Source organism: Pituophis catenifer, unplaced genomic scaffold (genome assembly GCF_029215685.1).
Source record: "Pituophis catenifer annectens isolate HBS135680 unplaced genomic scaffold, rPitCat1.0.hap2 SCAF_17, whole genome shotgun sequence".
NCBI lineage: Eukaryota > Metazoa > Chordata > Lepidosauria > Squamata > Colubridae > Pituophis > Pituophis catenifer.
Genome location: NW_027256897.1, coordinates 13,735,282 through 13,752,947, shown reverse-complemented (window position 1 = coordinate 13,752,947; position 17,666 = coordinate 13,735,282). Strand labels below are relative to the sequence as shown.

At 48.7% G+C, this 17,666-nt stretch overlaps 1 protein-coding gene across 1 annotated transcript in view; it reads left to right on the top strand.

Moving 5' to 3' along the window:
* The first annotated feature begins 5,200 nt into the window (after nucleotides 1-5,200).
* Nucleotides 5,201-17,666, top strand: part of COL5A1 (collagen type V alpha 1 chain) — a 223,103-nt gene continuing 210,637 nt past the window's right edge. The window contains exon 1 of the mRNA XM_070955824.1: nucleotides 5,201-5,525. Within this exon, the coding sequence (XP_070811925.1) occupies nucleotides 5,429-5,525 (97 nt within the window). The 5' untranslated portion in view covers nucleotides 5,201-5,428. The remainder of the gene's footprint in view (nucleotides 5,526-17,666) is intronic.

Here is a 17,666-nt window from a genome sequence, read left to right as displayed (position 1 = left end):
ACTCTGCTCCATTGCAACCAGGAGTCAGACGGCCCCTTCAGGTACAGAGCCCATCTCCACTCTCCCTTTCTACCTGTGGTAAATGTGGATATTCTCCTCCTGGGTAAAAGTTTTCAAGGCTTTCCTTTTAAAGGTCTTCTGCAACTCCGGCATTCACCCCATGCTAAAATGTCCATTGTCTCAAAGGCAAACACATCTCTTAACTTCTCCCCTGAGTTGCTGCTACTTTTTGCCTGGCCTTTCCCAATTCTTTGACCTTTCCCTGGATCGTCCAATGAGACTCTATCCTTTGCTTGCGTGGACCCTTTGGGGATCTGCCACACACCCTCTGGGGCAAATGCACGGCAGGTGAGGGACTGGATTCCCTCAGCATCTTCCAAGGTGTCTGTGAGTTTTCCCTCGGCTGCAGCCGAAACCCCATCTCACCTCCCAAGAAGGTCATGATGCCCAATGGTGAGCTGTCTGTGTGGGTCTGGGGAAGGAAAGCCAGGCCACAAATAAGACATAAACATAGCAGTCACAGAATAACAAGAGCTTGAAGGGACCTTGGAGGTCTTCTAGTCCAAGCGCCTGCTCAAGAAGGAGACGCTTCCGGACAAATGGATGTCCCATCTATTGGACTGAGCCTCTTGGAGATGCAAATAAGAGCACCCTTTATGCACTGTTGCTCTCTTTACCACAAAGGATGCTCCCTGAGTGTTGTCAATGGTGTTTGTCCCACAGTGCCCAAGGTTAGACATAGAAATAGAATTGTAGGGCTGGAAGGGTCTTTAGAGGTCTTCTAGTCCAACCTCCTGCCCAAGGTAGGACACCTTATACCATCCTGGTCAAATGATTGTCCAGTCTATTTTTGAAAATCTCCAGTGATGGAGCCCCATAACTCCAAAAGGCAACTTCTTCCATTGGTTATTTGTTCTCACCGAGAGAAAATTTCTCCTTACTTCTAAGTTGGATCTCTCATCTGTTACTCCTTATCCTGCCCTCTGGTGCTCTGGATAATAACTCCACCCCCTCTTCTCTGTGAGAACCCCTCAACAAATGGAGGACAGTTATCATGTCCCTCAAACTTCCTTTTCTTTTGGCTATACATATCTATATATCTAATTCCCCTTTACATTTGTTATATGGTGTAGCCTCCAGCTCTCTAATTATCTTCGTTGCTCTTCTCTGCACTCTTTCTAGAGTCTCAACATCTTTTTTGTATCATGATGAGCAGAACTAGACTTGGTATTCCAAATGTGGCCTCACAAATTCAGTATAAAGCGGTGCTATCACTTCTTGTGATCTTGATACTATTCCTCTGTTGATGCAGCCCAGGACTGCACTGGCTTTTTTGGCAGCTGAAGCACATTGCTGGCTCATACTTAATGATGGTCCACCAGAAGACCTAGATCCCTCTCACATTTACTATTCTTGGGCCAGGTGCCGCCTATTCTGCACCTATGCCTTTGATTTTTCCTGCCTAAGTTCAGGACCTCTAAACTGCATCTTGTTGGACAGCACAGTATCAGCAGTAGAGTCCTTCAAGTTTTTGGGTTCTATAATCTCCCAGGGCTGGAAATGGACACCTAACATTAGAACCATCATTAAAAAGACACAAGGAATGTTCTTCCTGCGTCAACTCAGGAAGTTCAGACAGCCCCAGGAGCTGTTGACCCAGCTCTACAGAGGAATTGTTGAGTCTCATTTGTATTTCTAGAACTGGTTTAATACAGCAACCAAACAGGACAGATATAGACTCCAATGGATAGTTAGGACTGCAGAAAAAACAATTGCAACCAACCTGCCTTCCATTGAGGACCTGTATACTGCACTGGTCAAAAAGAGGGCTGAGAAAATATCTACAGACCCCACATATCCTGAATATAAACTATTTCAACTTCTCCCTTCGGGATGGTGCTCTAAGGCACTGCATGCCAAAACAACTAGACACAGGGACGCTGTTTTCTCTTATGACACCACTCTGAACAGCTAATTCTCACAGTACATACAGTGGTTTATGTCTAAGTATATTTACCCATGTTGTATGGCTGTAGCATTATTATTATCCTTATCTTCTTATTGGTATTATTATTATTACTACTACTCAATGTACTTTGCATGTACATTGAGAGCTTCTTTACGGGAGACAAATTCCTTGTGTGTCTAATCACATCTGGGTCAAATAAAGAATTCTATTCTGTTCTGTTCTATTTCTCTTCTCTTCTCTCTTCTTTGCTGTCTCATTCCCTTTTTTAAAGACTGTTATTTTGTCAGCAAACATAGGCACCTCACTGCTCAATTCTAATTTTAGGCGAAGGTTGCAAGGGGCGACTTCAGAGATGTCCCTATTTGGGGCCTGAACTGCCTATGCAAGGCAGGGCAGCCTTTCTGGTGTGCAGAGAAATTCTCAGGAATTCTGAGTAGTCTTTGGGAATCATTCAACTTTTACAGAAGCCTTTTGATGTTTTTTTTAAAGGGCTTCGTGGGTGGTCATAATTAGTGATATGCACTTCTGCTTCATACTTTTAAGGTGGTCTTCTCCCCACTCCCACCCCAGTGGGCAAACTTTCAATTTTCTCAGGAAGTACCCTTCATATTGCTGTACTGTATGGCCTTGATTGTGGTGGCCAATTCTTGGATACGTCTCTTGATCTGTACTATATTTTCTTAATGACCTGTGAGAATGGACTCTCCTGATGTTCCATGACTTTTAAGTGGTTCTTTTTCTGAAATCAAATGTGGCCGTGTCCTCATTTTCCCATTTATACACATCCATCGTGGCTGGTTGCCCTGTGGTGACTACTTCCCATTAAGTTTAGCAGCACTTGACTGGGTGAAATCAGGCTGACTGGCAGCCTTAATAGCAGTAACTCTGAGAGGGATCTTGGAGTCTTAGTGGACAACCAGCTAAATAGGAGCCAGCTGCGTGCAGCAACAGCCAAAAAAGCCAATGCAAACCTACATTGCATTAACAGAGGGATGCAATCAAGATCAAGGGTGGTACTACTACCACTCTATAAAGCCTTAGTAAGACCACACTTAGAGTACTGCATCCAGTTTTGGCCACCACACTATAAAAAAGAGACTCTAGAAAGAGTGCAGAGAAGAGCAACCAGGTGATGAGGGGACTGGAGGCTCAAACATGCTATGAACGGTTGCAGGAACCGGGCATGGCTAGTCTAGGGAAGAGAGTCTAGGGTCCCTTTAAGCCAGCGAGGTCATTCCTATCAATCAAGCCTTTTAAGCATGTGCCTGGCCCGAGGCTTTGGGGGGCTCTCCAGGGGCCTGAGTGACAGGTTGCCAATGCTGGGTGCACCAACTGCTCCCCTGGGGTCCCAAAGGTGCTTTTTCAGGAGGCAACTGGACTTTCTTAGTTTTTTCTTTTGAAGACGTTTCACTTCTCATCCAAGAAGCTCCTTCAACTCTGACAGGATAGTGGGGAATGGAAGGATTTATATTCCTTGCAGACAGCTGGAACTTTAGATCCTTCCATTCCCCCCCATCCTGTCAGAACTGAAGAAGCTTCTTGGATGAGAAGCGAAATGTCTTCAAAAGAAAAAACAAAGTCCAGGTGCCTCCTGAAAAAAAAAAGCACCTTTGGGACAATCATGACCAGGATGACAGAATCTCTACAGACTTTTTGCTCCCTTGGGGATTTGGGGACACTGGTCCAGGCCCACAGGAGGCCTGGCTGGCCAGTTGGGGATCTGGAGGCTGGGGCGTGAGGCAGGATGGGCAGGTATGTCTCTCTCCCATCCTTTGCCCCACTGCCTATCAGCAGAGCCAGGTCTGGACAGAAGGGTCTTCCCAGCCACCTCCGTCTGGGGCTAGAAGGGGAGGCTCCTTTCTGACTCCAAGCGCAGAGGATGGGGAGGCAGCCTTTGCTGTGGGCTGCCCAGGAGGGGACAGGCGGGCATCTCTCCCCAAATTATGAGGGGGCATTTCATGCCATGGGGGGGGGAGCCATGGCCAGCATTTAACTAGTATACTAAATTAGCTCTGAATAAAATAGGCACTTGAAGGAGTCTTAAATTTTGAGCCATTACTATTTCTCTCACTTTAATATCTTACTGATTCAGTGAATCATGTACTTTGCTTTGCAGGGATAACAGAGTAACAGAGTTGGAAGGTTCCTTTGGGCCCCGAAACGCTGCTCCCGAGGCAAAAAAGAAGTTGAGACTCTAGCAAGAGTGCAGAGAAGAGCAACCAGGATGACTGGAAGCTAAAACATACAATGAACAGTTGCAGGAACTGGGCCTGGCTAGTCTAGTGAAGAGAAGGACCAGGGGAGACAGGAGAGCATCTTCCAATATTTGAGGGGCTGCCACAGAGAAGAGGAAGGGGGTCCAGCTATTTCCCAAGGCACACAAAGGCCAGACAAGGAATAATGGATGGAAACTGATCAAGGAGAGATTCAACCTAGAAAGGAGGAGAAATTTTCTGACAATGAGAGCAATCCACCCACGGAACAGAAGCTGCCTTCAGAAATTGTGGGAGCTTTCATCAGTGGAGGCTTTCAAGAAGAGACTGGGCTGCCATCTGTCAGAAATGGTGGAGGGTCTCCTGTTTGGAGGGGGTGGACTAGATGACCTCCGAGGTTCCTTCCAACTCTGTTAATCTGTCAAAGATGCCCGGGAAGGGGCTGCTGAAGGACCGGGACGAGAGAGCCTCCAGACGATTACAGGGCGATAAGGAGCTTCTGGCTGAGGGAAGCTTCGGCGCCCGTAAGCGGAGACGTCGGGGCCGGCCGGAGCCCGCCTGCCAAGACCCCAAGCGAGGCCGGGCTCGAGCGGCGTCCGGGCCATCCGCATCCCGCCGCCGTCTCCGCGGGCCAGTCCGGGCACCGGGGGCGCTCGGAGCCGGCGCTGGGCTGGGCTGGGGCGGCGCGCGGGAGGGAGGGCTGGGGAGGGGGGAGCGCCGGCCGCCCCTGCCACACAGGCAAAGCTTCGTGGCGCCCTCCGCCCCCGCCTTCGGAGCGGGGGCGGGGCCGGGGGCTTTCCTCGCCGTGATTGGCCACGGCCCCCCGGATTGGCAGCTCGGCTCCGTCGGCTTGACGCGGGGAAAGGGGAGAGGGCGAGGGGGGGCGCCGAAAGTTTGGCGGGGCAGGAAAGCGGGGCGACCTCACTTTGCCGAGCGGCGCCCCGGAAGGAGGTCGGGCGGAGGGAGCTGGGAAAGAGGCGGGGAGGAGACGCCGAGGGGGGCAGCCGAGCGCCCGGACCTTCCCCGCGCAAGCCGAGCCGCCGAGCCTCCCCAGCCGCGCGCCGGGCCAGCAGGCTCCGCAGGGAGAGCCGCCGCCGCCGCCGCCCAGCCCATGGCCGCCTAGGAGGGTCCTGCCGGGGGCGGAGGGGAGGCGCCCGCTTCTCTAGTCCGAAAGCCTCCCGCAGCGCCCGCCGGTGTCGGGAGAGCAGCAGTCCCGCTTTGCGCCTCGCCCGGACCAGCCGCCGACATGGACACGCACACCCGGTGGAAACGGCGGAGCTGGCTGAACCGGCCCGGGAGCCTGGCGCTGCTCCTGCTCGCCGCCCTCGCCCACAGCCGCGCAGGTAAGAGCGCCGGAGCATCCCTGCCTTGTCCCGGAGGGGGCGGTGGGGGCGTCTGTCTGTGTGCGAGAGAGAGTAGCGGAAAAGCTTTTTCCTGCCCCGCCACAGTCCCTCCTGTGCAAAGGGTTCTTTGTGGCGGACAGAAGTGCAAACTTCTGCCTCGGGACAATCTGAAGGTTTGCAAACGGGGAGGAAGTGAAGTCTGCGGACGCCCCCAGGTGCTGCCTTTGCGCCTCGGTGGGACCGGCGCTGCCCTTAGCGCGCCAGTGGATGCGGCTCAGGCGCCTGGAAAAGAGGGGGGGGGTTCATCAGGCCCTCCTGCCTTTCCAAGAAAAGGGCTCCGATGCTCGTTTCCTATCAGCCAGCCAGGAGGGACGGGAGCTGGCGTTCTTCCCTCTCGATGCTGGGTGTGGATGGAAGTCCTTGTTTTACATTTTAAAGCTATATTGCTAATGTAGTGATCTGAAAATGCCAAAATGTGTCCTTTTTCAAAAGTGGTTTTTAAGATGCATGCCATATTTCTATATTTCTGTAGGAAAATCAATCAAGCGTGACATCATGGCCTGTTGTAGAATACCCAGGGACTTAACAGGAGAGAGAACCAACCTCCCAAAATGATGGCAGTAAACTGGGAAAATACAGCACATTTGCTTCTTTATTCTGGGGCTGGCCTTGGAGTTGAGATAGTTGGGTGAAAAGTTGGGGATTAAACCGAGTTCTTTGCACTTTATGGGAAATAAAGGACTGATACCAAGGGGTTCCCCCTCCCAAAGCTGAACCTCTAAATTTTTCTGAGCACGAAAGAGAATGACAGTAGCCCCTGGATGTTCTGTACAGCAAGTTCGTGTGTGCGTCTCAGCTACCGTGGCACCAAAACTTTACCCAGCGTGCCAGAGAGAGATGCACAGGGCTCTCTGCCGGTGGAATCTCTGTTATGGCTCACTCACAGGTTGGCAATGCCACTCAGCTTTGCAAGCAAAGGCAGCTGACCTCATATCTGGCATCTGTGTCCCAAGAGCTGATCAGTTGGGGTTGTTTGCTGCTGGTCAGCTCTGCCTTCTTGTTTTGAGAGAGAAGCTGCCTGTAGTAAGCTCCGGGGAAGGGGGTGCTTGACAAACCTTGGGATGCCAGAGCTGCCTTGGTAGCCAGAGCGGAAGCAGAGTTGCTCCAAGACAGGCACAGATCTCATGGGAACTGGGACCCACGAAGCGGCTTGGAAGGTCGAACTCCAGAAAGTTTTTGCAAGTGTAACTGGCCAACTCCCCAAAGGATCTCCAGAACTTTGCCATTAAGTGTTGCAGTTAATGCTTCTTTAATATATAGGCAGTTTCACTTGAATCAGAGTTTTCTGTCCAAGTGTGTATTGTATAGACTCCATTAATTATTTAGAGTTGGTGATAAAAGAAATACTTACCAAGAAAAGGACATCTTTCAAAGGAATTCAGTGGTTGCATGCTGTTCTTTAGGCCAAGGACTGCCATAATCTATGAACACATCTCCCCCCCCTCCCGCCCCAGTGGCTGTAAAGGCTTGGCTATTCTCTGCCTCTTCAAAGAGGGAGAAACTGATAAGAACCTCCAGGTGGGTTCAGGTGTGCAGCTGTTCAGGGAAATATGGAGGTGCCAGCTACTATCAAGGCCAAGCACGGAGTACCTGAGCATGCCTGGTGTGTCCCCCTGCTGTACTGTTTGGGGATCATGGGGTTACTGGTGGGAACATTGGCACCCCTTCCTGCACTTGGTGGAACTGGGAGGATTGGTGTGATATCCCCCATGATTTCATTGGGGTTAGGGTAGTCTGTGCTCAGATATCATGTTTGCAGGAGCCTTTTTTAAAAGTTGGGATCTCATTCCCTAGCAGTCCTTGGCTTAAGTTTGGGAAGCCCTGTTTTGTGGGATTGATGAGATCTTGAATTCATTACCTTGCATGTCATGTGGGTTTGGCTAATGGAATTCCACCCTGATGAGGGATGAATGTATTAATAAGATAGAAGACAGCTGGAAGGGACCTTGGAGGTCTTCTAGTCCAACCCCTGCTCAAGCAGGAGACCTTGTACCGATTCAGATATCATCAATCAGTCAGTATGATGAAGTGAGAAGGCAATTGTGCCTTTTGCCCTGACAGGAGGAGGCCCGAGGCTCTTGGGACTTGGGTTGGGCACCAGGCCACCTTCCATCTTGCCCTGGAGATGAACCACAGCTGCCTTCTAACAAGAGCCATCAGGAGCTGTTTAATTTGCCAGGCCTTGTCCCATCTTCCCTCTGCATTCAGGAGGTTATCATTGGCTACGCCTGTGGCAGCGCGGGCACGAATGAGACAGTAACAGATTCCATCCTGGATCAAAGTTGGGCAGGGATCCCAGCTTCCAGGGCTGATGGCCTGGGAAGGGATCAGGCGAGGATCTGGAAGGGATGGGCGGGAAGAACACTTGGCTGCGCTCCGTCTCTTTTTTTTCAGCGCTGGGTTTTCCTGCCATGACATTCTTGCCCCTTGGCCTCCTTGGAGGCCACTGGCTGGATCTGGAAAACCTTGGAGAAGGAATTCATTCTGGAGTGGACGTCAGGATCCATTTTGCATTATACAATTCACACCAGAGATTTCAGAGAGCCAGAAGTTGTTTATTCTGGAGTTGGTGAGTGCTCTTTTGGAATGGAAGAACGGCCCCACCCGGCCCCGGAGTGCCTGGCTCAAGGCCGGCCAGCAAGTCTCCCAGATGCGTTGGGGTTGAGCCTGGGGGCTGCTTTGCTGCAAGAAGTCTGCCCCCCTCTCTCAGTGCAGCAGCCTGGCTCCAGGCCTTTCCCTGATCAAGCAAAATGCGTGATGTAACAGTGCTGCTATGACTTTCCATACTTCCACCAGTGAAGTCAGGTTGCATCATGGGTCTTTGTCTGCCAGATCTTGCAGGGGGGGGAAGAAAAGAAGCAGTTGCAGGAGAAAGGCCTGTTGGCTTTGGAAGTTGGTCGTGCAGCACTCTTCCTCCCCTGGTTGATCGTTGTTTCCCCACTTCATGGCTTCATTGCTCCAAATCCTGGAATTTTGCAGTGATTCAGGCCTGAGTTACAAGGGGCTGCTGGTCAGCTGGGGAGCCTTTCCACCTGATGGTTCTTCTGCAGCAGATCCTGAGATTGGAGGGACCCCCCTGAGCAGAGTTCCAGCTTTGGGCATCGCCCTGAAGAGAGCAGCGCAATAGCGTTTGATCCGAGGCAGACGGTGGGCATCGAAAATAGATTTAGTGGCAGTTCACGTAAGCGGCCTTTGCTCCATTGCTTGAAAAGGAAGTGGAACGAAGCGAAACAAGGCTGGTTTTCTTCTTTGTGCTGCTGCTGCGTGCCAGAAATCCAGATGTGGGAGATGAAAGGCCGTGAGCAGGCGTGGATGTGAGGTGACCTCATGCTCAGGAGTGGCGATGTGGGCAGGACGGTTGCCATTTTCCAAGGTTTCTTTTGCCTCGGGAGCATCGTACAGCAACAGTCAAGGGCACACGGCTTCCATGGAACGCAGCTGGCCAACATGTTTTCTAAGGTGGCTGCAAGAGGACATGCAGACTAAGATCTTGGTTAAGTTAAGCTTGCCTTTCTTAGATTGAAAATGTGTGTGGGTGTCAGAGGAGCCTCTGCAGTCACCCTGTCTTGCGGCTGTTGAAAGAGATGCCTGGGAAATGGGGTTTTATGAATAAGTGCAGCAACAATTAGGGGACGTCTTTGTCCACTGGCCCTTCAGTCTGAATGTCCATGGAGGCTCTCAGTCATCCACAATCACTCCACGCACACACGGAAATGTATGACTAGTTGTTCTTTCTCTTTCTTTTTCTCCCCCCCCCCCAATTACTTGCATAGAGATTATTCTTTATACTATTTATGTTGTTTGTATTTTTTGTCATGGATTGCACCAGTGAGGCTAAAACCAATTTTGTTGTATACATGATGTATAATGACAATAAAGGCTATCCCATCCCATCCCATCCCATCCCATCCCATCCCATCCCATCCCATCCCATCCCATCCCATCCCATCCCATCCCATCCCATCCCATCCTATCCTATCCTATCCTATCCAGGTCCTGGTTCTCCCAAAGGTGCTTTTTTTCAGGAAGCAACTGGACTTTCTGGTTTTTCTTTGAAGACGTTTCACTTCTCATCCAAGAAGCTTCTTCAGTTTCTTGGATGAGAAGAAGCTGAAGAAGCTTCTTGGATGAGAAGCGAAATGTCTTCAAAGAAAAACCAGAAAGTCCAGTTGCCTCTTGAAAAAAAAACACCTTTGGGACCCTTCAGTCTAAGCTCTTCCAGAGAAACCAGGTGGAGTCCTTAATTCAAAATACTGAGCTGGAACATGAAGTGCCAATTACAGCCTTGCCTGGAAATGATGCGGTTAACTTTGAGAATACTGCTGGTGATAGTATTAGGGGGTCAGCAGGCAGAATTCCCAGCAGCCACTGCTTATTGTGCTTGTAATTGCCAACCTGAGAGTGAGAAGAGGACTGGTTGGCATAAAGGATTGAGCTTCTGGCACTCCTCAAGTGACTCTTTATAAAGTCTGGATGATTTTACACCCAGCACAAACTGGGTGGGTGAGGGGCTTCTATTAAATGTGGAAGACCAGGTCCACATGTGAAAGTTTGATTAATTGATTTGTTACTCATGCCTCTGCACATGAGTCTTCTCAACTACTGGTCGGCACCCGCTTAGCATTAAATAAGGGTCCATGGCACTCAAAGGAGGTTGGACCTAGTTCTCTTGTGACTACTTAGGGATTCTAGACCAGTTCCTCTTTTGATGCATGTACAGCTGTCGAGGCTGTTGGGCAGCCTCCACCAACTTGGCCCTCTCCAGATACGTTGGGAATCTGGCTCACTGGTTTTGCAATTGCAGCACCATCTTACCTGGAGGACATCAGACAGTGGAAGGGGCTTTGGGCTTGGCTCTCACTGGAGAACACTTAGAAAAAGAGGTTGAGACTCTAGAAAAGTGCAGAGAAGAGCAACCAGGATGATTAGGGGACTGGAGGCTCAAACATATGATGAACGGTTGCAGGAACTGGGCATGGCTAGTCTAGGGAAGAGAAGGACCAGGGGAGACAGGATAGCAGGGTTCCAATATCTGAAGGGCTGCCACAGAGGAGCGGGTCAAGCTGCTTTCCAAGGAACCTGAAGGCTATCCTGTCTCCCCTGGTCCTTCTCTTCCCTAGACTAGCCATGCCCAGTTCCTGCAATCATTCGTCGTATGTTTGAGCCTCCAGTCCCCTCATCACCTTGGTTGCTCTTCTCTGCACTCTTTCTAGAGTCTCAACCTCTTTTTTATAGTGTGGTGACCAAAACTGGATGCAGAACTCTAAGTGTGGTCTTACTAAGGCTTTATAGGGTGGTATTAGCACCTCCCTTGATTTTGATTGTATCCCTCTGTTAATGCAATTTATGTTTGCATTGGCTTTTTTGGCTGTCGCTGCACACTGTTGGCTCATATTTAACTGATTGTCCACTAAGACTCCAAGATCCCTCTCACAGTCACTGCTGTTACGCCTGGTTTCACCCGGTCTGCATGGGTACTTTTGGTTTTTCTTGCCTAAGCGTAAGACTTTACTTTTCTCTATGTTGAATTTCATCAAAATGAAATTCAATGTAAAGTCTTACACTTAGGCAAGAAAAACCAAAAGTACCCATATAGACTGAAATCAGGCTTAATAGCAGTCACTGTTAGAGGATCTTGGAATTGCATGGCTGTCTTGTGAATCCAATCCTTACGATAAAGAGGATGAGAGCAGTTTCCTATTCTGACACCTGTAAAGGGACTGGAAGGAGGAAGTCACAGCTGCATACCAGAAGCCCTGTCTCCTGAACTCAGACCTTCTCAGCAAGGGGTTGCCAATCTGAGTTCAGGTTCTTGACCAGGCATTGCTCAGCCAGAGTCCCTCGCCCTGCTTAACAGAAGGTCAGTGCCTCCAGTTGTGATCAGGTCTGAGAGTCCTTTCAGTATATATACTCTCTGCCCCTTCTTAGTTTAAGCAAGTGGCAAAAGCCCACCCTGAGTCTGAACCTCAGCCTGAACCCAGGTCCCGAGTATTCAAATTTGTTAAATACATAAATAAGACAATATGGATTGCATATATTTATTTGTATATTCTCCCCTTGGTGCTGGCCAACTCTAGTCTGACTCTGGGTGGCTCACAATATACAAATACAAATAAATAAATACAGTAGAATTATAGTGAGGGAAAATAGCACTTACCAGGCCAAGCAGAAGATACCAAGAATCTAGGAAAAGATTAAATAAACCTGTAGGGTATAAAGCAGATGATCTAAATGGAATATCCAAATATAAGGGAGCCAGAACATCTCTGAATTCCAGATGCTGGGATTCTGACAATCCATCCATGGAACAGAAGTTGCCTTCAGAAGTTGTGGGAGCTTCATCACTGGAAGCTTTCAAGAAGAGACTGGGCTGCCATCTCTCAGAAATGGTGTAGGGTCTCCTGCTTGAGCAGGGGGTTGGACTAGATGACCTCCAAGGTCCCTTCCAACTCTGTTAATCTCTGTATCAGGAATATAGGTGGTGTTCCAGACGAGCTGGATGTTCACAAGACCACCCCTCCATAGCCTCAGCCCCTCCAGTTGCTTCCGATTCTACCTCCCATCATCCTTTATCTAGTTGATAGGTGTTGACATCAATCAGTTGATAGGTGTTGACATCAATCAGTTGATAGGTGTTGACATCAATCAGTTGATAGGTGTTGACATCAATCACCAAACGGAGAGAGCAAGGCTGGGAAACCTTTAGCATTCTGACCCAGCTGGGCAATTCTTACATGCAGATTTACTTGACCCTAATTTTGTTGAGAGGGAGGTAGGTTGACGGTGGAAAAGATAGAGGTCTCTTAATGTTACCTCTGAAATCTTCAAGATGGTTCAGGCTGATATATATGCCAGGCCAGGAATATAACTTCATTATTTTTGTGTCTTTGAGACCACTTGGGAAGAGTAGCATCCATTTTAAATATACAGGTAGTTCTCAATTTATGACCAAAATTAAGCCCAAAATCTCTGTTCCTGTGTGAGACAGTTGTTAAGTGAACTTTGCTCCATTTTACGACCTTTCTTGACACAGTTGTTAAGTGAATCTGGATTCCCCCATTGACTTTGCTGAGCAGAAGGTCTCACATGATCCCAGGATACTGTAACCGTCATAAGTATGAGTCAGTTGTGCCTGAATTTTGATCACGTGACCATGGGGATGCTGCAACAGTCATAAGTGTGAAAAACAGTCATAAGTCACTTTTTTCAGTACTGTTGTAACTTCACTAAATGAATTGTTGTAAGTCAAGGATAGCAGGACAACAGGATAACCAGCAGCAAGGAAGGCCTTGTTGCAGGACATCTGCTCACTGCTTTTGGGGGGAACAAAACCTGCAGTCTGGTCCACAGGCTAAACTGCAGAGCCCAACAGGATGTGAATATAAAGTGAGTTTGGAAAGATGCTACTTTTTTTGCCATAAGTGCAGAAAAACCTGCATGAAACCCTAAGAGATTTAACGTATTTGACAGATTAATGCAGTAGAAGACCTTGTGGGTTATCTAGTCCAACCCCCACCCAAGCAGGAGACCCTTTGCCATTTCTGACAGATGGCAGCCCAGTCTCTTCCTGAAAGCTTCCAGTGATGAAGCTCCCACAACTTCCGAAGGCAACTTCTGTTCCATGAGTTGATTGTTCTCACTGTCAGAAAGTTTCTCCTTATTTCCAGGTTGAATCTCTCCTTGATCAGTTTCCATCCATTGTTCCTTGTCTGGCCTTCAGGTGGTTTGGAGAATAGCTTCTCTGTGGCATATTGGAAGATGCTATCCTGTCTCCCCTGGTCCTTCTCTTCACTAGACTAGCCATGCCCAGTTCCTGCAACCGTTCATTGTATGTTTGAGCCTCCAGCCCCCTAATCATCCTGGTTGCTCTTCTCTGCACTCTTTCTAGAGTCTCAATACATAGGCCCATTTGAATGATTTGAAAGCTGCTTGGCAGAATCCTGCTGATTTGTTACAATCTGACTGTATGAAAGGGAGGCCTTCTGCAGACCATGTGGGACAGAGTGGAGATACCTTCTGCAGGTGTCCATTCAGTGAGTGGAAATTGGTCTGTCTGAGCTCCTTCCCCAGAGATCAGGAGAGCCATGGGCAGTGTGGTTGTGTGTGTGTGTGTTGATGTTAGGGGAGCAGCCCTGTAAAATGCTGCTCCATGATGTGGCCAAAGACCCCAACCCCAGCAACAAGGGCAGGAGGAAATGCAGTGTAGCAATAGGATTTCTTCTTCGGTCAGTGTGTTCATTTCTGGCACAGAGTCATGGCTGGTGTGAGATGAGTCTTGCAGGCTGTGTGTAATCAAAGGGGCTGTTTTTGGAGGTGCCGCCTGCTCTGATTGAACGAATCCGGTCCAGATGCTTTGTATTTGGCTTGCCCCGTTCTGCAGGTGTGGACGATGGGTATCTCTGCTGTGCCTCTGCAGTCGGCTGATCAGCCACAGCTCAGGGTGCCTCTGGCTCTTGAGGTTCAACACAATTGCAGAAATGTAGGCTTTCTTATAGAATCAGATTAACAGATTAACAGAGTTGGAAAGGACCTTGTAGGTCATCTAGTCCAACCCCCCCCTCCCCTACACCATTTCTGACAGATGGCAAACTTCACATGGTAAAAAAGCCTCCCTTTTTTTGGTATAGGAAGTGATCAGGAGTCAGAGAATGGAAATCCGCACTTAAACAAAATTCCCCAGATCTCCTCCTCCCAAATAACTTTGGGTCTTGACTTTGGCCGAAGGACAGCAGCACCTGAGAACGGACTTCCCCCGGGAAAGGTTCCCCCTGACCTGGACACTTCTCTTTGGGGTTACAAGGGTGCCGAACCGTTGGGTTGTGGTTGTAGCCAGATGCACAAGAGGCCATGATTAGCCACTGGGGGTGTTCAGATTTCTGGGTTTCTTTTGGGGGTTGTCCTGGTCCGTTTGAGAAGCTCAACAGTTGCCCAGTTGGGTGACCGCCATAGAAACATGAGTTGCTTGGGAAGGTATGAACCCTGAATGTCGGTGCTCCAGTCAGGGTGTGGGTTCCTACAATGCCATGTTTGTTTATTTATTCATGAGATTCGTTTTTTTATACCATCTTTATTATTTTTAAAAATAACTCAAGGCGGCGAACATGCATAGTACTCCTTCCTCTTTCTATTTCTCTGCAACAACCCTGTGAGGTAGGCTGGGCTGAAAGGAGAACTGGCCCAAAGTCATGGCTTTCATAGGTAAGGTGAACTCACAACCTCCTGCTTTCCCGCCTGGTGCCTTTACCACTGAACCAAATTGATTTTGCTTTGTATTTTGCTGCATTTTTCATTTCTTCCTTAACTAATGTACTAGTGTCCTCATGTGCATTTATGGTGATCTCATAACTGAGGCATTCTTCAATAAGGATGGGGAAATCTGTATACTACTTGGCAACTTTAATTTATTGCTTTTGTTACTGGCTCAAATTTGATTTTTGGAATTTGAGGTTTTTAATAGTTTGCACTGAAAGTTACATTAATTTTGGTGCATTTAACCTTTAGATGCATTTTTCTCGACAATTTTGTCTAAATGTAATTTATTTTGCACCTTTGTTCAGAATGTATATACTTTTTGGGTGGATTGTTCCTGAATACGCATTACAAAGGCGCATAACAATTTTTAGATAATTCCACATTTTGAGTGAGAATTAAGTTTTGGTTTGTGTACCAGGTTTTTTTAAAATGTGAAATTAAATGTTTACTTTTAGTCTCCCATCGTTAATCTGCAGTGAAGTTGACTATGTTTTGTGGTTGTGGTCCATCAAAAGCTGCCGTCACATCCAGGAGAAAGCCAGATTTGACAATCAGGCTGGGCTTCTAAATAAATAGTAGGCTTAATTTCTGAGGAAAACTACCTGGATCTGTTTGCTGGGCCAAGGCCTGGTTGCTGGGAATCAAGCTTGGTGCAGATGTAAGGCCATGCATGGCAGGAGAAAATGGGCCATCTTTGGATTTTGCTGGCCAGTAGTTGAGAATGGCTCAGAACTGGCTACGGCATCCTCTGTTCTCATCCGTGTGGAACACACACTTTGGGAGACGGGGTTAACTCGACAACCTCCACCCTTTTCAGCACCATTTCTCGGGATCGTTGTGATGGCTTTGCAGGGTGGCTTTCTTGGCAGGCTGCCTGGTTTTGCACTCTGCTGCTCGGTGCCCCTCTTGCCCGCACTTGAACCAAGCAGTTGAGTGGGGTTGTGGATTCGATGGCTTTGTTGGTTCTCTTTTCTCCAGAGGTGACTTCTTCCATCCTCACTCCGAGCGGTACTTGTTGCAAGCTTGGTCAGTGTCCACTTCTTTGGCCAAGACGTACCAGTCATGCAGGGTTGGTGGGGGGGGGCTCTTGAGATGCAGATGTTCTAAATGTCATTGTTCAGCCCATCCTTGAAACAGCTGATGAGGAAATCTTGCGGCCAGTCTGCATGCCAGGTCATGGAACTCTTTGGTGTACTCGGCTATCCCTCTGCGACCCCGGCAGATGGTCTTGATGCGATCCCTCTCTTTGTGGTCAGCCAGGGTCAAGGGCATTTTCATGGTGAAGCGTGACCATCCAGTGAGTGACGGCTCCTTCAAGCGGCAGGGTTATGCCCCTCACCGTGGCGCCTTCTGTAGGTATTTTGGGCCCATACTCCTGCATGTAGGTCAGGACGTGAGCCAAGAAGAACTCCAGTTGCTGGGGGTCCCCATTACATTTCACCCTGAGGGGTGGGGCCTTCTCACTCTTCACCTTCACCTGGGCAGCCCTGGTGGCCCCCCTTGAAGCTGTTCCTGCACCTGCAGCCGTGGTGGCAAGGGTCGCCGAAGCACCTGATGTGGTGGCCACCGGTGAAGCCCTCCATTCCTTGTCTTCTACTCGAGTCCGCCGGGCCTCGCTTGTGGTGGTCTTAGCAAGGGGTTCCTGAGGTTAGAGGATTTGGAAGGCATTCATCATGAACCTCATGGCTTGCTTCATCAGCTGGTCAGCATGGTCAGGTTCTCCGTTTTCCTCCTTGCCATTGTTGAGCTCTTCCAGCTTCAGTTGTCGCTCCCATCAGTGATGTGATCTGTGGCTGCCATGGATGAGGCCTTGGCCCTTCCTTCCCTTGGCCCTTCCTTCCCAGTCATCCTTCTTCCTGACGCCTATGGACCACCTGGTTCTTGATGAGTCCCCCAGGCCTCCAGCCTCTTCCGTCCACTCGGAGAGGTCCTGCTGCTTCCTGCCCCTAAGAAGTTTCCTAGGATGCGCAGGGGAAGACCAGCTGCTCAGGTCTGATCTGGACTTGGATGTTGATTGCCTGGTTCATGTGGGATCCCATCAGATCAGCAGGAGTTGCCTTTCAGCTCAGCTTTTCAGAAGACCTGGCCCTGCATGTACAGACCCCCAACGGTAGTTCCCTCTCCCCTGGGCACCCTCAGAATCGGTGGGTTTTCATCGATTCCAGATGTGGTTTGAGTTTGCCCTCCCTCCGTGCCCAGCTGGCTGAATTCCGAGTCAAAGGCTGGGAAGAAAGGAGGGCTCCGTACTCAGGGAATGCAGGCCAAGAATGCAGCCATGGGGGGAAATCAGTAGGGATGGAGAGAAGGAAACAAGAGACAGGGTTGAATTAGGTGTTGTGGAAAAGGAGAATAAAGTCACCAGCATTTGATGTTAAGATTTCTTGAGTACAACATAAATAGAATTGTGTTACATACTATACAAATTCACTTAGTTCAGTGAGATTCCTTTCCCAATAAGCCTGATTTGATTGTACGAGGAAGAAACAATTTCACATAAACTTTCTGGGCAGTAAATCCTTTGGAACTCACAGGACTTACAAAATAAATTCCGTACACAAAATGTAGACAAAGTTCTTTTTAAGGTTTCAGCTGAAAATTGAAAGGAGATGTAAGCGAAATCATTTCCATGGATTCTTTTCCAGGAAGAGAATGGCTAAGTTTTATTCTGTGAGGGAAATACTGTACCTAAGATGTTCCAGTTAGACTTGAGGATAAAAGCAGATGGTTTCGACATACAGGAAAACGTTTCAAGAAAGAGAGTTATTCTCCCAAATAAATAAATAAATAAATAAAATGACATTTTTGTGGCAAGACATAGAGCAACAAAAT